This window comes from Alligator mississippiensis, chromosome 1 (genome assembly GCF_030867095.1).
Source record: "Alligator mississippiensis isolate rAllMis1 chromosome 1, rAllMis1, whole genome shotgun sequence".
In the NCBI taxonomy this organism is placed as follows: domain Eukaryota; kingdom Metazoa; phylum Chordata; order Crocodylia; family Alligatoridae; genus Alligator; species Alligator mississippiensis.
In genome coordinates this window covers 480,592,406-480,614,253 of record NC_081824.1, presented here as the reverse complement: position 1 = coordinate 480,614,253, position 21,848 = coordinate 480,592,406, and the positions used below count along the sequence as shown (strand labels likewise).

Below are 21,848 nucleotides of genomic sequence, written 5' to 3'. Positions count from 1 at the left end.
CATGTTCAATCCCCGGCCTGCGTGCCACATCTGGCCCAGAGCCATGTCACCGTGGCAGGGTCCCCTAACCCCTGCGGCTTCGAGGCTAGGATTGGAGGGCAGCAGCAGGGGCCAGAGGAGCAAGCAGCACATGAGCGGATATGAGACGCGCTGCAGAGAGGGATCAGGGGAAAGACGCTCTGCAGTAAGCTACAGGAGCTCTGCTTTGGCAAGCAGGCAGCTAAGGAGCAAATGGAGGCGAGCTGGGCAGGTGGTGAGAGGAGCAGGGGGATTAATGGGCTACACAGAAACCCCTGGGTGAGTCAGAGGACAGGTGGCTGGAAAGGGCTGGAGGCCAGTATACTTCAAGCCTAGCTCCAGAGCTAGAGGGCCAGCATGGTCCTGAGCTGCAGAGAGGAAAGACCTCCTGAGAGCCCTGCCTCCAAAGGCAGGGGACCCAGTCAGCCCGGGCACCCAGGGGAGCTGGAGGGAGTCATCGGGCAGAGGACTGGGAGCTGCGGGGACCTGGAGACTAAGGAACCGGAGGTTTCAGTGGACTGATAGGGTGGTGTGGAGTCGCAGGTGGAGGCCTGCAGGTTGCTGCATGTTTTAAAGGACTGAAGCCCAGATAGGCTGGGACCCAGGGCTGAGCTAGAGCTGAGACAGGACTAGGGACCCCAAGTGCGACTAGAGAAGGGGCTGAAGCCCAGACAGAGCCTCGTATGGGTCTGGGACCCAGCAGGCTGTGTGGGCAAAGCCAAGCAGCTCATCGACAGCCCAGAAAGAGCCAGCAACTCAGAGGGCGGGTGAAGGATGTATAGTAATATTTGCAAGGCGTGGATGTGGCTTTGGGGGCAGAGGAGTCCATGATTAAAGCCCATAATGTGATTAAACCGCATAATGTGATTAAGGCCTGGAGGGCTATGAGTGGGGCCAGGGCAAGGGTGACGGGGCCAGTCGGCTGGCACAGCTGTATGGCAGAAGGGCTCCGAGCCCCCTGAAGTGAGACCATGCCCAGGTAACTCACATTGGCCTTGGACGGCAGTGTCCCCCAGTCTACCATCCAGGCAAGGCAGGTGGGATGACAGGGTGGTATCCTGAGAGGCAGGACGGGAGCCAGCAGGACAAATGGGGCCACAAGGGGTGCCCTGGATGGCCACGGATGCTGGATCCTGCTACAGTCATATGGCGGGGGGGTCCCGCCGGGTCTGGAAACTCAGTGGTGGGGAGCAGTGGATCAGGCCCCCAGCCTTGTGCGGCTGGATCCAGCTCCGGCCAGGCTAGGCCTGCACAGAGGGTTTGGGTCCCAGTCATACCTGCACAGCTGGATCAGGCCCCAGCTATGTCTGTACCAGATGCTGAATTAGGCCCACGGACTGGGTCCGGCTTGCGGACTGACAAGCCCACGGGGTGAAAGGTGGGTGGCTAATAGGTGCAGTGATCCCAGGCCGGTGTTTTGGGAGATGTGCTCTTTGCAGGGAGCTAGCTCATCCGTGCATGGCACAGCCCCATCTTGTACCACTACTTGGGGGCAGCACCTAAAACAAGGGGACATGGGACTTCAGAGGAGACACGCGGGTTGTTGCTGCCGTTGGCCGTTCTGCGCACAAGCCCTGCACAAAATAATCTTCAGCAGGTCTCAGCTCTGAACAAAACCAGCCCGGCCACGCGGGTCTTGTGCAGCCAGCGCTCCTGCGATGGTCTCACGGGTTGCAAACACCCCGCTCAGCTCTGTCGGCCACTGTGCTTTCTGTGGACTGAATCTCAGTTGTGGACCTATCGGGGCTGGAAAACGTACTGCTGAAATGCAGCGAGCTTTGGCTTTGTCGGATGCGCTGAACCCAGAAGCTGGCCTCATTGTGGGTGCAAAGAAGAAAAGGTGATGGGAAAAGGGGCAGCCAGCTGCAGGAGGAGATGAAGGAGCCATGGCAGAGAAGTTTAGCCATCAGGACAGAGAGGGAGTCTTGGGTCTCTTCGCATTCCCGGTTTCCCCTTCAACCCCTTCTCCTCAGTCTCCTCATGCAGCCCCTTTCTTCCCTGTGTTTCACCTCACTCAACTGCCAACCCCACGCGCATCTTCTCCTACACCCCACAGTCTGTCCATGCTGAGAGCGAGTCTCAGGACCTCTGCCCACCTCTGGTTTGTGGACCGCTCTGCAGACATGGCGGAGGATGGAGGCATGGACATCATGGGCATGGGGCCATTGGTGACTTGCCCAGAGGGTCCTTGAGATTGCTGCCCACCCCAGGAACAGTTCTTGGATGGATGGCCAACAAGGGGTGGGTACAGTGGTGTCTTTGTGCTTGGCTGCATATAGGCAAGGCCACACGCTGGGCAGGTCCTGGGGCCCCAGAGCAGTGGACTTGCAGTGAACTATAGAGGCAACACCTGGGAGCAGGGCGATGGGGAACATGATAGCTGCAGGGCACTGTGGGATGCTGGAGGACTGACCTATCATACTCTGCTGGAGGATACAGATGTAAAATGAGATGCTTTACATGGAGGATGGGCATATTAGAAAGATCCTTTCTGAGGATGGGCATAATAGAAAGATCTCATTGGGTGGAGATATCTGTCCCTTGATTTTTTTGAAAGACCTCCAAAGTACTTGGAGAGCTACAAATGTTAAATCTGTCCGTGCCCTCACTGCTTTATACGTAGGAAAAGGGTGACACGTAAGCATGGCCAAGCGTTTTATTATTTAGGAGTGATCATTTAATTTTTTTCCACTGGGTCACGGAGGAAAAAAAATGAATGGGGTAATCGAATGTTTTAATAGTAAACAGGATAAAATCATACTGATGAGGAAAGCCTGTCTTAAATTACATCCCGATTACAGCCATTATATGTGGTAGATGGAGATGGCTCACAGGTTTCTGCGCCTGAAAAGGAAAGGACAAGTTCACATTCAGCTCTTTGGTCGGGTTGTTTCCACGTGGAAACAGAACATGCTTGATCCAGAGTCATGGAGGCATAAGATACAGAGAGTACCGAGCTGGGCTTTTTTACAAAGCACTTGTCAAAATACAGCTCCTTTAGGGCACTTGTGTACGCTTGGACATGAGCTAATACTAAAGTGGGTGGAAGGAGTGCATCCATTCAGAGATCCGTCCACGGCAGAAGGGAACAAATGAATGGTAAAACAATAAACCCTGTTGCTACAACTACATCTTTTTAGTAAGAGGAAAGATCTTGGAAAAAATGAACTGTTTTACTGCCCGTTTCACTTCCTTGTTGCGTAAAGTGTAAATGAGGGGATTTAACAAAGGAGTTAAAATAGCAAAAACCACGTTGCTCATGACGTGGATATCAATAGGCATACGTGCTCTGTACGAGACATATGCCACAGCAATGGATGAATAGTAAGTGCCAACCACAATCAAATGGGAAGTGCAAGTGGAAAAAGCTTTACTGCGACCTTCCTTGGAGTTGATTTTTAATATGGAGATGATGATGTGAGTGTATGACACAACAACAAGCATAAGAGGCACGAGGGAGACCGTCATGGCAATGCAAAACCCCAAGAAGGTCTGAAAAGTGGCACCAAAATCCGGGCAGGCTGCTTGGACCACGGCCAGGTGATCACAGAAGCAGTGATAAACTTTGGTGGTTTCACCAAACGCTAACTGAGAGGTCTGGATCATGACAGGTGCCGGGATGATCAGGGCAGTTATCCAGGCACTTGCTGCCAGCTGGATGTTCATCCTCTTGGTCATTTTAACCGCGTAATGCAAAGGATTGCAAATGGCTTCATAGCGATCGTAAGACATGACCACCAGAATCAGAGCTTCTGTCACCGTTAGCCCGTGGAAACTGTACATCTGCAGGAAACAGGCCTGGAAAGAAATCGTTTTGGCATCGACCAGAAACATAGCCAGCATTTTGGGAATGGTCGTGGTTGTGAACAGGATATCTAACACGGAGAGATTCGTTAGGAAAAAGTACATGGGCTTGTGAAGCTTTGGGTCGACCACCACAACCGTGATGATGGCGAGGTTGCCGGCTAGTATGAGCAGGTAGAATAAGAGAAAGACAAGAAAGAGCGGGAGCTGGTAGTCCTGAAGAGCAGGAAACCCAACCAGAAAAAAGCTTTTGGCAGAAGCATTGCTGTTGCAGCTGTCCATGGCCCGCGTCCTGAAACATCTGGAATGGAAAACACGCAGTCAGCGAGTACGTCCTGGGCACAAAGCAGTCAGCAGGGCCGTTCACACTGTGCCGTTTGCTAAAGATTATGATGCCGTTTCACTTACCTTCCAGTGCCCTTCCCTTCAGATGATATGTTAAGTGCAAAAGGTGGAAGAAGAGGTGGATTTTGTGCTGCATTTCCACCAACGGCACTGTCTGCTTCCACATATCTTGGCATCAGAGCCTCTCCGCTGTACGTCCGGCCCTGACTGCCGTGGCAGTGTGAGAGAGCAGGCTGAGGCTCTCCTGCTTGAGACGAGACTCAGCTGGTACCACCACCGCACCCAATCAGCTGGAAAAATGGGCTTCACTTGCTATGGGAGTCAGCCGAGATGCCTGGTCTTTCCAATGCAGGATGCCCGTCTGGACTGGTTTGCTCCCTACTGCACCCACACTTCTCAGTGCTCTGTAGGGTCTGTAGAGGGTCGTGGATCAGCCCTTGTCAGGGGAAAATCTGCCTCAAGCCTCCCCGGGAAGAAGCCTTGTCTGCTGGCAGTGAGGACACCGGGCAGCCAGCCCTGGGGTGACTTCTAAAGAGACAAGCTCCGGCTCTGAGCCCCTGCTCTTGTCTGCCCCGGCTCCCTGTAGCACCGTGGCCCCAGACAGCTCCCTCTTTGCTCAGCGCTCAAGATGGGGTGTCTTCCTCCTCACGTGAGAGAGGGGCGGCCAGACCTCCCAAACAGCACAGCAGACCGATCTGCTGCAAACAAGCAGTCTTTATTGTGCCTGTGCATTTCCCTCCGTCTTCCCTGGGGCTCCTGCTGTCTCTCACCCGCTCCCCCAGAGCCTCTCTCTTTCTCCTCCACCGCGGTGTCTTTCCTTGGGTTCCTGCTGCCCCTGGGAAACCTTTCTGTGCTCTCCCCATCTGGGTCATGGCCCACTCCTGGCTCTCAAGTTGCCCGGAGAGGGATTTCCCCCTTGCCCTGGTATAAACTCTGCATCCTCCGTTCTGGAATCGGTGCTCTCCATGGGCAGAGCAAACCCCACTGCCTCCCCTTGCTGGAAGCTGCCAGCCCCCGCAGCATCTCTTCTGGGTGCCGACACGCTCAGGAACCTCAGCCTCTTCCCTCCTTCACCAGGGCTGGGGCTGGAGCCCGTGACACTGTGGGGTACTTGCTGGGGTGCCCCATTCCCATCCACCCCTCTTCTAACGGGATTGCTGTACCTGCCGTACGCAGCACCGCACTGACTGCAGGTGCTGGAGTTTCTGCTCCGCGCTGTTCAAGGGCTTGTAGTTTCTTGCCAGGGACACAAACCCGCTCTCTGCCTGTCCCATCCCGGACAGCAGGGACCTGGGCTCCCACATCCCTCCTCTCCAAACACCCCTTGCTGTGGTCCATGGCAGGTGCCGTGTTCAGGTGCCCTGTTCTGTGCAGAGGGCTCTGGCTGCGCACCCTGCCTCTTGTGAGGACCATCTTTATTCCTCTTTGCTCCCAGGTCTTCAGCAAGGGGAGGCTGCAAGGGGAGGTAAGGAGGCCTCATTACTGCCCAGGGGGGCATGTGATTGCCCGGGGCAGGCTCAAGCAGTTATTGAGCCCAGAGCTTCCTAATTACCACCTGGCACTGGGATCTGTCCTCCTGCCTCGCCAGCCGAGGGCACTGATTTCTCAAGTGTTTCGTGGGTCCATCTTTGAAACTCTGCCTGGCATCTGTCACTTATTCCAGGGGTTTCCTATGGAGAGTGGGACGATTGGGGAACCTTGGGTCCTGTCTTGATTCCCCGTTCCCTTCCTCTCTTCCCTGACAGAAGAGAGTAATAGTCTGAGGTCTAGCCACCCCAAAGAGTACGCTGCTCCTGGGGCGCTCAGGCCCACCATTGCAGGAGTCTGGAGTATCTAAGTCTCCTTATCTCCAGCCCAGATTCTCCGTCCTACTCCAGCTAGCGTCAGACTCCAGCTTCGTCTGCAGCTCCTCCAACTCCAGCCCCCTTTTCTGCAGCCTAGCTAATCTAGGCGGGATGGGATAAGGGAGCTCTGCAGCCCAGGCTCCCTGAAAAGGACTGCCCCGTGACAGTGTTCACCATACTCATTTGTGATCTGAGGATAAGCATTTTCTTCTATGAGTTTTATAAGTCGTGTTTGGCTGTCCCTTGCTCTTGTGCTCTGAGAACAGGGATAGAAGACGCCCAGGAGACGTGTATGTACTTCACCTCTCTATGACAGGAGCTCAGAGCGTGGTGCTGGAAGACTTCCAGGCATTCCCATTCCTGCCGATAATTTTTTTAGACTGATAAATAGCAGATGTATGGGGTTTCTAAGAAAAAAAAGATTCAAATGGGCATTCAGCCTTTTTAAACTCTAAGTGAATTTAGCTTTTGAGTCCTTTTAATTTTCCCATTCTCTAATTACAAGGAGTTGACAATGTTATCGCTCTGGTCTCAAATACCGTTATAATCAGAATTTTCTGAGGTCATTAAATCTCTGATCGGCTTCAAGCTAACTCACCCTTCGGTAGAAAGATTGAAAGAACGAGGTTAACCTACACAACAAGCAGACTGTTTCTCTCTCGTTGACATCCTAGCACACAGGCAGTCTCCAGGCATTTTGCTCTCTCTCCTCACCTCCTACCTGCACCACTTCATTACTCGCTTCCCCCTGTGTTGCTCTTTCAACTCTGCAAAGGATTTTGGATCAAAGTTTACATTATAAAAGCCCTACTATAAAAAGCAAACGGCTTTATAGTATTTAATGCAAACTTTCAAGATGTAGTATCCCCCACACTAGCATTGTCCTGAAACTGCTCTCTTTTAAGACAAATAAAATGCCTTGGTTTGTTGCCTATTTATATTCATTGTATTAAACTTTCCCTCCATCCTGGTTTCCATCCGAAAAGCTAAAGCAAAGGAAGTAGGTAGTTAGACTGAAAGGTAAGAACATGTGATACAGCCATGTGAATAGTAACTCACTTGCACATTCAAGTGATGAAAAGTTCTTCACTGTGGCTAGGCTTATTCTCAATGATGGGCGCGAGACTCCAGCTGCAAAGCCTCTGCAACTGGCCCGACTAAGAGGACTGTGTGTCTTTTGAACAAACTGCTTGGTTGTTTTCCCCATCGCAGTCCCCAAAGGTGACATCAGCATTGGGGTTTTTTTCTTTGTCTTCAATTAAGAGACTGAAATGGCCTTCGTTACTTTAATGATAAGCAATCCCAGCAGGTTTGGGACCTCAGTGGCGCAGCAGAGTTCACAATAGGTGCAAATCACATTGAAGATGCTGACAGTCAAGGAGATGAAACGGAGATATTGGAACTAAGGTGTGTGCAATCTGATGACACATTACCCAATGTTTCAATGTCATGATTCATGGGGAATGCCGGCCTGCTCCCATCGAAAGTCACTGGATGTTGGCCATTGACTTAACTGGGTGATTGTCCCATCCAACCATGTCATTCCAAACTTTGCCTCATTAAATAATTTATGGAGCCATCAAAGCACCCCCAGATCCAGTTAATCCCCAAAAACTCATGTGCTGAGACTTCCAGTAGCAAAGGACATCTGAGGGGTGATCAGAAGAGCTGGGATCATAGAGTCATAGAACATGAGGGTTAGAAGGGACCTTGGGAGGTCACATCTAGTCCAACCCCCTGCTCAAAGCAGGACCAGCCCCAACTAGTTCATCCAAGGCAAGGTTTTGTCTAACTGGCGCTTCAAAACCTCCAAGGATGGAGACTCCTCAACTCTTCAGGTAGCCTTCACCAGTGCTTTACTACCTCTCCTAGTGGGAAAGTTTTTCCTTATATCTAACCTGAACTCCCCTTGCTGCAGCTGGAGCCCTTTGCTCCTTGTCCTGCCATCTTCCCCCACTGAGAACAGCCCCGCTCCATCCTCTTTGCATCCCCTGCAGGGAGTTGAAGGCTGCTATTCAATCCCCCTCGGTCTTCTCTTCTGCAGGCAAAGACAGCCCATTTCCCTCAGTCTCTCCTCACAAATCATGTGCCCCAGCCCCCCAACCATTTTCACTGCAAACATATTGGTTTAACACCTAAAAGGAGACTGCTCTACCTGGAGCGCTGCAGCTCCGGACACGTGGACACATCTGACCCGTAACAATTGTGCACTGGCTCCCGTGGCAGAGCCCGGCCCCAGGGTCCCTGCGGCCGAGCAATTCCTGCCCCGCTCTGGCTCCTCAGGTCCCCTCCCTTTTTGATCTCACCATCCAAGCCTTGAGGGAACTTTCATGGTGTCTAGGGAGGCCACCCAGCAGTCCCAGAGTAAGACCCAGTTCACTTAGCTAGCTGGTATGTCCTGTACTCAGCTGGCTCTGGTCTTGCCCCTCAGGCTCTAAGTTGTGGCCCTCCTGGCCCTGCCAGAGCCTCATGGTGCCAGTTCCCTTATGGGCTATATTCACAGCTCCATCCTCCCTTGTAGTCACACTTACGCCTCGTCGATATTACTCCCTCCTCATTGAGAGTGGGCTCTCTGGCCCAACGCAGCTGTTGGCCCTCAGCCTTCCCCGCCTTGGTGCTTCTGTTCTGGCTGTGCTCCTCAGCTTAGACTTCCTGCCTCGGGCCTTGGCTCCTGGGCCCCAGACCTGTCTCACACTCACATGATCCGGGCCCCTGGCCATGTCCTGCACTCTCGTCCTATGGGCCAGCCCTGAGCCCTCCAGGCCACTGAGCCCAGGCTGGCTACCTGTCACAGAGTGCCCCACCAGCACCCCACCGCGGTCTTCCTCCTCTCCTACAGCCACAACCTGGTCCTCCGGTCCCAAGCGTAAATGCAGCAGAAACACAAGCAAGCTGCTTCACAAACTGAATCTCCCCCACCCTGGCTCAATGTCACCTGAAGCCACACTTCCCACTCAGCTCTCCCAACCCTGCTCTCATGGGTGGCCTCGGTGCCCCCTGCCTGTCTCCTGCAGCCCTTCTCTCCCAGGAGCTCCTCTTCCTGCAGCCTGTGGGCCTGACTGCCTCCTTTGCACTGTAGGGCAGGGCTGGGCTGGCCCCGCTCACTGCCACCACATGCAGCTCCAGGGATTCGCACACGCCAGGGACTCTGCAGATGGCCCTCCCACCCACACACCCACACCCTGCCACACCCCCTCACCCCCCACCAGACTCCTAAACACACCCACACCCTCCCACAGCCCCCACACACACTCCCACCCCCTCACACAAACATGCACACCCACACCTCCACCCCAGCCACACACCCCACCCTTGCAACCCTCCATATCCACCCCCCCACCCTCCTTCACATACCGCACCTAACATACCCATACCCCATACGTACACCCTGCACACCACACCACACATGCACATTGTAACACATCAGGGTCTCAGGGGTGGCCGTGATGCCCCTCACTGGCTCTGCAACTATGTCCTGCTCCACCCCTGGAGTACCCTCCTGTCTCGCCTGCCACACCTGGATGGAAATATAAATGAATAGGGAGGCTTCCCACAGACCTTTGCATAGCTCTGGTCCCACCAAAACCCCCAGTAGTGTCCCCCACACCCTAGTTATCCTCATTGGTCCCAGGCCCCTGGCTGGGTCTCTGTAGTCAACTGTGCCTGGCAGGTCACCCAAAGCCTTATGGGCTAATTGTGGCTCCAAATCCTCCTCTTTACCATACCTCATGAGTGTTACAGAAATGTTGTTCCTCCTTGGCCTTTGCCACTTTAATCTCACTACACCTTCTAGCCTGGGCCCACTGAATCGAACCAGGCTTTGAGGCACTAGCTTCAGTTTGTCCTTTCCAGTCACTGCTCCCCTGGCCCCTGTGTGGCTGCACCCTCTTTCTGTCTGTTCTGGGCTCAAAAACTGCTTGAGCCTACCCCTGGCAGTCATGTGCCCCTTGGGCAATAATGAGACCTCCTTACCTCCCCTTGCAGCCTCATCCTAAACCACTGGTAAAGAAATAGTAATGTGACATAAGTCCCTGAGCTGTAACATTATCATAACAAAGTAGCAGCCCTCTTCCCATTTAAGAGGGCAAACCCTTACCCTGAAATAGCATGCCTTCCTGCCAGGATACCTCGCATGCTCCCTGAGCCTCCCTGCTCCTGTAGGCAGCAAAGCAGTCAGCCCAGCATCCCTGGGCAGGAGCTCCTTCCCTTCTGGCATCCAGGGAGAGATTTCCCTGACAGCCCCAACCTTGGACTTATATGCACCCAGGGCCCTGCCTGCATCCAGTCAGCTGACCACTTGCAGGTGTCTGCTGACCGCCTCATTTTGCCCTGTTGCCCTAGCAACTTTTAGCTGCTGCACCCTGCCTGCCCTGCAGTGCTCCCTGGCTGGGCTGTCTTTACTTTAAAGTAACAGAGAGCCCAGGGCCCTCTGTTACACACACCCACTCCCCAACCCCACATACACCCCCTTCCCCACCACACAATATACAAGAGTAAGAGTGTATTTTGAGCTATTATGCAATTGCCTCTACATACATTAGGTAACCCCATGTAAATCAGGACAACATCTTTTTTTAAATAAAATTAAAATAAAATAGATGTTTTATTTTATTTTATTTTGTTTATTTATTGGTATACGGTTTCTTTATTTTCTGGTTTCAAGGAGGACCACGCACAAAAGAGTACTTCTAGGACAAGGGGAGGGACTTCCAGTCCCAAGATGGTGACTGGGGGTGGGGCACCTGTCAAGGGTTGGGGCTACAGATAATAAATGCAGTGCAACACACTGCCCTTTTCTATGAAGTTGCTTTTTTTCCTTTATAGACCAGCGGCTGATGCACGCCAGAGTTTTATTGGCCCTTTTGGCAGTGTGATGAGGCTGCCAAAGGGCCAGTAAAACTCTGGCATGCGTCAACTGTTGTATGACCGATAGATCTGGGGAGGTACTCCTCCCTCTCTATTCATCACTGGTGAGGCCTCAGCTGGAGTGCTGTGCCCACTTCTGGGCACTGCACTTCAATAAGGACATGGATAAGCTCGAGAGGGTACAAAGAAGGGCCACCCATTTGACTAAGGGCATGGAGGGTAGACCTTATGAGGAGAGAGTCCAGGAACTAGGCTGGTTCAGCCTGAGGAAGAGAAAGCTGAGAGGTGACTTGATAGCTGCCTACGAGTACCTCAGGGGGAAGCATCAAGAACCAGGACAGCAACTATTCAGGAGGGCATCTCAAGGGAGGATGAGGAACAATGGGCATAAACTAATAGCGGGTGGATTCAGGCTGGTCATAAGAAAGAACTTTTTCTCTGTAGGTGTCACCACAATCTGGAACATGGTCCCAGCACAGGTGGTGCAGTCACCCTCATTGGAGGTGTTCAAAATGAGGCTGGACAAGCACCTTGTTGAGCTCACTTGAGCCCAATACTTCCTGCTCAGGGCAGGGGACCGGACTTGATGATCATACAGGTCCCTTCTCCTTCTATGATTCCATGACACATTTTAAGGCACTTGCACACACTTAAACTGATTTTGCAATAATCAGGGTATCACATGATGATTGAAGGTGGTTGTCCAGAGAAGAAAGCAATCCAAGTAGCAAAATTCCCAATATAATTACCCTTTTTCAAGCCCAAGGAGGATAGTTAGCACTACCGGATTGCATGAAATTCATCCCACTGCAAGGACCACAAAGAAGGTTTTGCAAACCACTTTAGCCTTAATTAATCCCTTTTCAAAAGAACAGAAATAGTGCAGAGGTTTACATAGTGCTGAAGCAAATGTGCCCTAAAGCACTAAAATGTTTTTAAAGGGAGGAAAGATCTTGAGTACAATAAACTGTCTTATTGCCTGTTTCACTTCCCTGTTACGTAAAGTATAAATGAGGGGATTTAACAAAGGAGTCAAAATAGCAAAGACCACATTGCTCATGACGTGGATATCAGTAGGCATGTCTGCTCTGTAAGAGATGTAAGATACAGCCAAGGAAAAGTAATAACTGCCAACCACAATCAGATGGGAAGTGCATGTGGAAAAGGCTTTCCTGCGACCTTCCCTGGAGTCGATCTTTAATATGGAGATTATGATCAGCACATATGACAGGATGACAAGGGTAAGAGGCACAAGGGAGACCGTCATGGCAATGCAAAACCCCAAGAAGTTCTGAAAAGTGGCACCAAAATCCGGGCAGGCTGCTTGTACCACAGACAAGTGATCACAAAAGCAGTGATAAACTTTGGTGGTTTCACCAAATGCTAACTGAGAGGTATGGATCATGACAGGTGCTGGTATGATCAAGGCAGTTATCCAGGCACTTGCTGCCAGCTGGATGTTCATCCTCTTGGTCATTTTAACCGCGTAATGCAAAGGATTGCAAATGGCTTCATAGCGATCGTAAGACATGACCACCAGAATCAGGGCTTCTGTCACCGTTAGCCCATGGAAACTGTACATCTGCAGGAAACAGGCCTGGAAAGAAATCATTTTGGCATTGACCAGAAACATAGCCAGCATTTTGGGAATGGTCGTGGTTGTGAACAGGATATCTAACACGGAGAGATTCGTTAGGAAAAAGTACATGGGCTTGTGAAGCTTTGGGTCGACCACCACAACCGTGATGATGGCGATGTTGCCGACTAGTATGAGCAGGTAGAATAAGAGAAAGACAAGAAAGAGCGGGAGCTGGTAGTCCTGAAGAGCAGGAAACCCAACCAGAAAAAAGCTTTTGGCAGAAGCATTGCTGTTGCAGCTGTCCATGGCCCGCGTCCTAAACCATCTGGAATGGAAAACACACAGTCAGCAAATGCTTCTCTGGACAAGAAAATCAGCACGGCTGTTCACACTGTGCCATTTGCTAATGATTATGGTACAATTTCACTTACTTTCCAGTGCCCTTCCCTTCAGATGATATGTTAAGCCCATAGGGCAGGAGAAGAGGTGATTTATGTGCTGCATTTTCCACTAACAGCACTGTCTGTTTCCTTATGTTTTGGCATCAGAGCTTCTCCACTGTAAGTCTGGCCTCGATTGCTATGGCAGTGTGGGATAGCAGGCTGAGGATCTCCTGCTTGTGATGAGACTTGGGTAACTTGGTGCGGTGGTGATACCAGTTGGAAAAATGGGTTTCACCTGGTATGGGAGTCAGGGGAGATATTTTGGTCTTTCAAGGCACAGACAGAAGAGCAGATCCCAGCCCTAACTCATGGCACATCATGGAAAGCACCATGAGTTAGAGCAATACTCCAAATGCAACAGATATTTGCTACTGGGTTGAGAGGGTGGGAGATTAAGCTACAATTTGGAGCCCATCCAGAGAGAGAGGTGGCATATCTGCAGCCCTTTCCCTGTCCCCTCTCCCAGCTCCCATGCTGACTCAGGATGGGAGGGGGCGAAGGCAGGGAGGGAGGTCCCTTCTGGGGTTTCCCCAGCCATGCAGAAGTAGGAGGGTGGGTGGACCAGAGGTCCCACCTCAGAGGGGCTCCAATACACCTGCCTCACTGCCTACCACCAGCTGGGCATCCCCCAGAATGAGCTCCCTCCACTCCTTTCTCCTCTCCCATTCTGAAATCAGCACTGGGAGCAGTGCCTGGCTGTGTCAACTGGGCCTGATACCAGCGAGCACTGACAGAAGTTACTGAGGGCACTCCACTTTGGAGCACCTTCACTTTCACCCTCATATAACGAAGATTCAGATTTTTGCTGAACCGGGCCATTTTAAAGCAGTTTGCAGTCATGCACTTGTGTTTGATCACAGCTGTAGAGCACTTTCAGGAACCAGATCAGGCAAAAATTGTAACTTCTGTTTGCACCTTCAAATGCCAGGATGCCTGTCTGGACTGGTTTGCTCCCTACTGCACCCACACTTCTCAGTGCTCTGTAGGGTCTATAGAGGGTCGTGGATCAGCCCATGTCAGGGGGAACTCCGCCTCAAGCCTCCCCAAGAAGAAGCCTTGTCTGCTGGCTGTGAGGACACCGGGCAGCCAGCCCTGGGGTGACTTCTAAAGAGACAAGCTCCGGCTCTGAGCCCCTGCTCTTGTCTGCCCCGGCTCCCTGTAGCACCGTGGCCTCAGACAGCTCCCCCTTTGCTCAGTGCTCAGGATGGGGTGTCTTCCTCCTTACATGAGAGAGGGGCGGCCAGACCTCCCAAACAGCACAGCAGACCTATCTGCTGCAAACAAGCAGTCTTTATTGTGCCTGTGCATTTCCCTCCGTCTTCCCTGGGGCTCCTGCTGTCTCTCACCCGCTCCCCCAGAGCCTCTCTCCTTCTCCTCCACCGCGGTGTCTTTCCTTGGGCTCCTGCTGCCCCTGGGAAACTTTTACGCACTCTCCCCATCTGGGTCATGGCCCACTCGTGGCTCTCAATCTGTTTGGAAAGGGATTTCCCCCTACCCCAGTATAAAGTCTGTCTGGCTGGAGGCTGCATATGCAGCGTCCTCCATTTGAGAATTGGCAATCTCCATGGGCAGAGCAAACCTCACTGCCTCCCCTTGCTGGAAGCTGCCAACCCCCACAGCATCTCTTCTGTGTGCCGACACGCTCAGGAACCTCAGCCTCTTCCCTCCTTCACCAGGGCTGGGGCTGGAGCCCTTGACACTGTGGGTTACATGCTGGGGTGCCCCATTCCCATCCACCCCTCTGCTAACGGGATTGCTCTACCTGCCGTACGCAGCACCGCACTGACTGCAGGTGCTGGAGTTTCTGGTCCCTCCTGTTCAGAGCTGTTAGTTTCTTGCCAGGGACACAAACCCGCTCTCTGCCTGTCCCATCCCAGACACCAGGGACCTGGGCTAATGCATCCCTCCTCTCCAAACACCCCTTGCCGTGGTCCATGGCAGGTGCCGTGTTCAGGTGCCCTGTTCTGTGCAGAGGGCTCTGGCTGCGCACCCTGCCTGTTGTGAGGACACAGGAAATGTCTAGGTAGTTTACTCTCTCCTCCTTTCTGACCTGTGCTATGTCATTGCTTTCTTCCCCCTGTATTGCTCTTTTAACTCTGCAAAGATTTCAGACAATAGTTTACATTATAAAAGCCCTACTTTAAAAAGCAAATGGTTTTATTGTATTTAATGCAAGCTTTCAAGGTGTAGTATCCTTAACATCAGTGTTGTCTTGGAACTTATTTCTCAAGGCAAACAAAATGCCTTGGCTTGGTGTCTGTTGCTCTCCATTGTAGTAAAGGTTCCCTCCATCCTGGTTTCCATCCGAAAAGCTAAAGCAAAGGAAGTAGGTAGTTAGACTGAAAGGTAAGAACATGTAATACAGCCATGTGAATAGTAACTCACTTGCACATTCAAGTGACGAAAAGATCTTCACTGTGGCTAGGCTTATTCTCAATGATGGGCGCGAGACTCCAGCTGCAAAGCCTCTGCAACTGGCCCGACTAAGAGGACTGTGTGTCTTTTGAACAAACTGCTTGGTTGTTTTCCCCATCGCAGTCCCCAAAGGTGACATCAGCATTGGGGTTTTTTTCTTTGTCTTCAATTAAGAAACTGAAATGGCCTTCGTTACTTTAATGATAAACAGTCCCTTTGGGACCTCAGTGGTGCAGCAGAGTTCGCAATATGTGGAAATCACATTGAAGATGCTGACAATCAAGCAAATAAAAAGGAGATACATGAACTGGAGAATGTGTAACATGATGAAATATTATGCAATGCTTCAGCCCCATGATTCGTTGGAAACTGCGGTCTACTCCCATTGAAAAATACTGGACATTGGCCATTGACTTAACTGCGTGACACTTCCATCCAGCCATGCACTTCCAAACTTTGTCTCATGATTGAAGGAAACATGAAAGCACCCCCAGATTCAGTTAATCATCCAAAAGCTCATCTGCTGAAGCTTCTGGTAGCAAAGGACATTTGAGCAGTGGTGAGGAGAGCTGGGATCTTAGAGTCATAGAAATAAGGGTTGGGAGGTCACCTCTAGTCCAACCCCCTCCTCCAAGCAGGACCAGCCCCAATTGCAACATCGCAGCCAAGGCTTTGTCTTTCTGGGTCTTAAAAACTTCCAAGGATGGAGAGTCCACCACTTCTCTGGGTAACCTGCTCCAGTGCTTTACTACCCTCCTTGTGAGAAAGATGTTCCTCATATCTAACCTCATTGTCCTTTGCTCCTTGTCCGGTCATCTGCCCCCACTGAGAACAGCCCAGCTCCAGCCTCTTTGCAACCTCCTGCAGGGAGGTGAAGGCTGCTATCAAATCCCCTCGGTCTTCTCTTCTGCAGACTAAATAAATCCAGTTCCCTCAGCCTCTCCTCACCACTCCTGTCCCCCAGCCCCACAACCATTTTTGTTGGCCTCTGCTGGACTCTCTCCAATGTGTCCACATCCTTTCTGTAGTGGGAGCCACAACTGGTCACAGGACTCCAGATGTGGCCTCCCCAGTGCTGACCAGAGGGGAAGACTCACTTCCCTCCATCTGCCGGCAACGCTCCTACCAATGCAGCCCAGGATGCCATTAGCCTTCTTGGCACCAAGGGCACACTGCTGGCTCCTGTTCAGCTTCTTGCCCCCGGTCACCCCCAGGTCCTTTTCTGCAGAGCTGCTGCCCAGCCCGTCAGTCCCCATCTTGTACCAGTGCATGGAATAGTTATTTGGACAGCATCTTGGGCTTAGAGGAAAGTGCCTTCTCAGTGCAGGTGTCACCATTGCTCAAATGTACCACAGCTCTGAGGAGAGAAACCCAACTCCTGGCATGTGTCACACACAGCTTATGGCTAGAGATGGGTCTGAGCTACCACATTGCATATCCTGATGAAGACACCCGGTCAAGGCTGTTCTGTTTGGGGTTTTGGTTCTTTGCATGAGAGGTTCAGGATTCAGCTGTAAAATCTGGGCTCAAGCACCGGTTCTGACACCTTGGGAAAAATTAAAGCTATCCAAAAAGTAGGTTAGTTTTACCCATATTCTAATGACTGAATATCAGTGATGGGAGAGAATGCAAATCCTTATTAACTAGGACATGACTTTTTGCAGGCTACTCCCACAAGCAGCAAATCTGCTCCCAAATGGCTTCACATATAGACGTCTGCCAAGGGCTGGTTTACAATGCAGTAAATCCATATAACATGAATTGCATGTGTAGACATGCCCAGAGACATCCAAATACTGGTCTATATTTAGCCACACTCTAATAACTTCCTATCAGTGATGGGAGAGATCGCAACTCCTTATTTGCTAGGGATGACTATTTGCCCAACTGAAAAGACCGCCCTGGGTGGAATCGAGCCTGTTTACCCCAGCCTGGCAAAGAGCTTACCGAGTCCCAGCATCCTTACTCTTGCTGGCATCTTTTGAACTGCTGCTATTAAAAAACGTATTGCAGCACAGAGCAGAGCTCCACAGAGCAGTTCTTAAGGGAGTGACTGAACCATGTCCGAGGTCTGCGTCCAAGACAGTCTCCATGCAGATACCCTGCTATAAGCATTCTGCGATTGCTGTCCATTAGAGGTGAGAGTACGAGTGTGTATGAACGTGTGTTTGATGCCACTGAGGACTGAGAAGTACCGAGTGGAGAGGAAAGAGTGGTGGGTGACTGGCTGACAAGGAATGGAGATGACACTGTAATGAATGGATTCGGGGAAGCAAAGGGGGTGGCATCCAGGCCAGAGGAAAGGACGTGACAGTAGCTGGACTGTGAGATGATAAAGACAGAAATAGGATCCTTTTCCAAATGGCTCGGAAGACAAGGCTGAATCTTTGAGCTAGCAGAGAGGTCGAAAGGGTGAGGCTTGGAGCAGCTGGAGCGAGAGGAGGGCAGCCGATGCCTAGGTTACAGATCTAAATGAGTGAGGAGGGAAGCACAGATTCGTGCGGTGGAACGGGACCTCCGGGGTTGCTTGGTCCAGCGCCCTGCCTGCACGCAGGATGCATCTCCCAGAAGCATCTCTGCCAAACACTTCTCAGCCTCCCTCCAGGGAAGGAGACGGTACAGTTTTCCCAGGCAGCTGCTCCAATGTCCTACTAGCCTGGCAGTAAGGAAGCTTCATCTGAGAGCTAATTTAAATCTGCTCTGCTCAGGACAGTTGTCTTCCCTTTCTTTATGGCACCCGTCAAGTATTTGCAAAGTGCTATTACGTCTGTGCCTTGTCTCTGAACGAGGCATATCCAGTCCTCTCAGCACCCTCATACAGCCTGTATTCTTCTAACCCCTCTATCGTCCTGTTCCGCATCTCTAGATCCTCTCTAGTTCCTGGACATCCTTCTGCCATAGAGGACTCCTTCCCCTCTTATGGGGAAGGAAGAGAGCCGGGCAGAATTAGGAGAACAAAAGCAGGCAGCTTTCAGCAAGCCTGGCTGCAAGTAGCAGCAGGTGGGAGCAGCCGACCCAAATGGGCTACAGGGCCCAGCCTGCAGGCTGCAGGTAGCGGTCCTTGGGTTGGTGATGATTGTGGCGGGCCAGTAGGGGGCGCTCCTGTGTTGAGCCGCCCACCTCCTTGCGCCCGCCCACCTTCCAGGCTCCAAGTGCCTCCCTGGGGTGCCTCCCGTCCGGCCGACCCCTTCCCTGGAGCACACCCGCTAGCCTGGGGTTCCCGCAGCCACCATCCAAGGCTCTGGACTCACTTCTGGCTCTGCGCACCTTGGAGAACACATGCCTGATCGTCCAATGGGTCCTAGACCCAATACCAGCACTTGGGGCACTTCCCCAAGTCAGGGGCTTATTAGGAAGCCTCCCTTAGTCCACAGACCTAAGGGGCCTCCTTGGCATAATTTAGACCCACCCCTCAATAAGTCTCCCACACCGGTCACAAGGAGAACTTTATTGATGACAGGGGGTAGGGCAGAAACAGGGTAAAAGGTAGAGCAGTATCATAGAAATCTTACAGGAATATCAGAGGAATCCCATAGAGCAAACCAGGGTGGCTGAGGTAGCCTTTTGCTCACGCATCTGAGTTACTGTAAGCTAAATATCTAGTCTGATCTCAAGTAGCTTACTCACTCGTATCGTCCGGAGGTGGTTGGAGTTTCCTCTGGAGGCAGGGCACTCTTGGAGCATGCGGTGATGAGGAGAGAGCCAGGCTCAGATTCACCTGGATGACCGCATGGCTAATCACTAATGGCTGACTGCCCCTTCTTCTTGGACTGAGCCCTTAAATAACCTCTCTGACCTCAGCAGCCCGGTCCAATCGAAGCTGCCAATACTGGCCACAAGCCGACCAATCTCCCCAGCATCACTGGCTACCTGGGCCCGCGCAGGGCCGGGTCTTTCCCCCCTGCCCAGGTGACCAGAGCATCCGCCTCCCAGGCGCCAGGCTTTTGTCATGTAGACCAGGTGGGAGATCCCCACCCTGAGGAATGAAACACCAGCCTCCCAGGCTGGCTGAGACGGGTCTCTGGAGAGGGGCACCAACGGTGGCATTTCTGCCACACTCTCGTCCTTCTCCATGCTTTGTGAGGGGCAGGCACTCAAACTGCACGCAGAGTTCACGGTGTGGGCGCAACCTGGATTTGCAAAGAGGCATCAGGATACTGTCTGCCCTGTTTACAATCCCCTTCATCATAATGCCTAACAATGTTGTTTGCCTTTATTTTTCAACAGCTGCTGAGCACTGAGCGGATGTTTTCAGCAAACTGTGCACAGTGAGTCCTAGATCTCTTCCCTGTGTGGTGATAGCTAATGTAAAGCCCATGAGAGTACAGGTAGGGTTTGGGCTATTTTTGCCAACGTGCTTTACATTCACTTTACATTTATCTGCATTGAATTTCACCTGCCATTTAGCTGCTCATTCCCTCGTTTAGCTACTCCTTAGGCTCTGGAAAGAGACCCCAGGCCAGAAGCAGCTGTCCCACCACAGGACCAGCGTCAGAGCGGGGTGCATGACGGCAGTGCGGAGGAAGCAGCAGGGAGCTAGAGGTGCCTTCTCAGGGCTAGAGGAGACCCAGGCCTGTGAATGCCCCTGTACGGAGTGTCGTATGAGAGACTGGCTGAGCTCAGCAGGAACCTGAGTCTGCTGCACAGCCTTCTGCAGGTCCTTGCAGGTGCCTCAGTCTTTCCTGCTTGGAATACTTTTGCCATATGAAAATTGTCCACCTTGCTACTCACTGCCTTCTCCAGGTCCCTGATGTGCCTGTTAAACACCACTGGCCCTAACACGGATCCCGGGGGAGCCCTGCTCTTTACTTTCCATCCTGGAAAAGGGCCATTTCTATTCGCTTTTTGCTTCTATCTTAAGGCAATTTCTAATCCACGAGTGGGCACAGCAGTGCTGTCTCACAGGCTCTGCCTCATGACCCAGCTCTGCCAGCTCCCCTTCCTCATCCCCTTCCTCCTCCCATCTGCTTACCCCACTACTACTACCCCCTTCCCAACACGTGTCTCACTGCGCTGGCTGCTTGGGGTGAGGTGACCCCCAAAGCAGAGGCTGGGAGGGAGGTTCCCTCTGGGCAGTTGTCTTGCTCAGTGCCCTGAGCTGCCCCTCCCTGGTATCAAGGCACCATGAGGTTTCTGCACTTCCTGGGCTCCAGGCCAGCACTTTCCTGACTGGTGCTGACCCACGGGCACAGGTCTCCCCCTGCCCCACTGTCGTGGCTAGCACAGAGACCAGAGCATGCAGGAGGAAAGCAGGGAAAGACTAGAAAAGTAACCCAGAAGCCAGGGCTGTCCTTGCACTGCGATGCTGGGCAGTGGCTGTTCCCTTCCCAGCTGTGCACACATGTCCTGACCACGTGGGCAGCCAGCTGTGCCGTGTGGTGGGCACTTCCTCCTGGGCATCGCTCCACACCTTGTCCAGCTCCTTGTCCAGCTCCTGGCAGCACAGACAGGGCTTCACACATGGCCTGTAGTTGGGTTTGTGCCCTTTGCAGTCCTGCAAGCCACCTCCATGGCCTTAGTGTGGAAGGGGACAGACTCCTGTGGGAGAGGCCAAGGAGACAGCCCACGTGGGGTCTCTCAGCTCAGCACATTGTGTGACCCTTACAGAGTCCAGATGTATTCCTGGCACTCTGCACCCTCTGACCAGGCCCTAGCTGGAAAGTGTGGGTGCAGGGGCAGTTAGTGTGGTGTCTGTATGGGCTCAGGAGATAAGAACAGCCATTGGATGAGAAAAAAATGAACCCTTTTATCACCAGTCATGGAGAGCTGCTGCAAACTGGAGCTCCAGCTTCCTGGGTTTAGGTAGGGCTCATCCCTCAATTCCTCCATTCACAACACGACCCATTACTTTGGCCATCTTTTGGAGTCTGAGTAAGACCTTTCAATTCTGGCAGACTTTTAGCAGGTGGGGAAAAGCTCTCAGTATTCCTCAGGGAACTTGTGTTGTTGTTGTAGTATTATTTACCTGTTTTTATTCACTTTGTTACAGTAGCAAGAAATCAAACAAAGAAATCAGTGTAATGAATTGTAAAGGGTGGCCTTTACATTTATATATTCTAATCTTTTGTTTCCACATCAGTACCGTGAAGAGCAGTGCCCTGGTGTGGTGTGGAGCACACAGGCCTTTGCTCCGTCACAGCCTGGAAACTGCAGGAGCGCTGGGTTTTGCCAACTTCCCCAGGGACAGGGGCCGTGGTCGCTGGCATCATGCAAACCCCATGGACGGCGACTGTCGCAGGTCCTGGAGAGCAGGGCAGACCGGGGCCAGGACCTCTGGAGAGCAGTGACTGGACTGACGGTGCCACACCTGCGTGCTGCTTGGTGGGAACTTTGACCTCTGCTTCAGTGATCTTGGCGTGTCTCCACAGGTGTCCTTGGCAGTCATTTCCTGTAACCATTTACTTTCATTTTTGTAACTGCTGGGAGCAGCAGGAAAGAGGATCCCCAGTGATCCTGAAATGCATTAAATGAACAAAAGGACGGTGAGGGGTGCCTTTCCTGATGCCTCTGGGCCAGAACCTCCTGTCTGGATGA

General features: G+C 52.1%; 2 protein-coding genes across 2 annotated transcripts; both read right to left on the bottom strand.

Moving 5' to 3' along the window:
- Positions 1–3,144: 3,144 nt before the first annotated feature.
- Positions 3,145–4,137, bottom strand: LOC132249538 (olfactory receptor 2AT4-like). Its single transcript, XM_059724892.1, has one exon. The coding sequence runs from the start codon at positions 4,102–4,104 to the stop codon at positions 3,145–3,147; it is 960 nt and encodes a 319-aa protein (XP_059580875.1). The 5' UTR covers positions 4,105–4,137.
- Positions 4,138–11,793: 7,656 nt separating this feature from the next.
- LOC132249536 (olfactory receptor 2AT4-like) lies at positions 11,794–12,762 on the bottom strand. The gene has a single exon (XM_059724888.1). It carries the CDS (start codon positions 12,760–12,762, stop codon positions 11,794–11,796), a length of 969 nt encoding a protein of 322 aa, XP_059580871.1.
- Between the last annotated feature and the right edge of the window lie 9,086 nt (positions 12,763–21,848).

Excerpts from the sequence above, each read along its gene's own strand:
- LOC132249536 (XM_059724888.1), bottom strand. The coding sequence starts at position 12,762 with ATGGACAGCTGCAACAGCAATGCTTCTGCCAAAAGCTTTTTTCTGGTT.
- LOC132249538 (XM_059724892.1), bottom strand. The coding sequence starts at position 4,104 with ATGGACAGCTGCAACAGCAATGCTTCTGCCAAAAGCTTTTTTCTGGTT.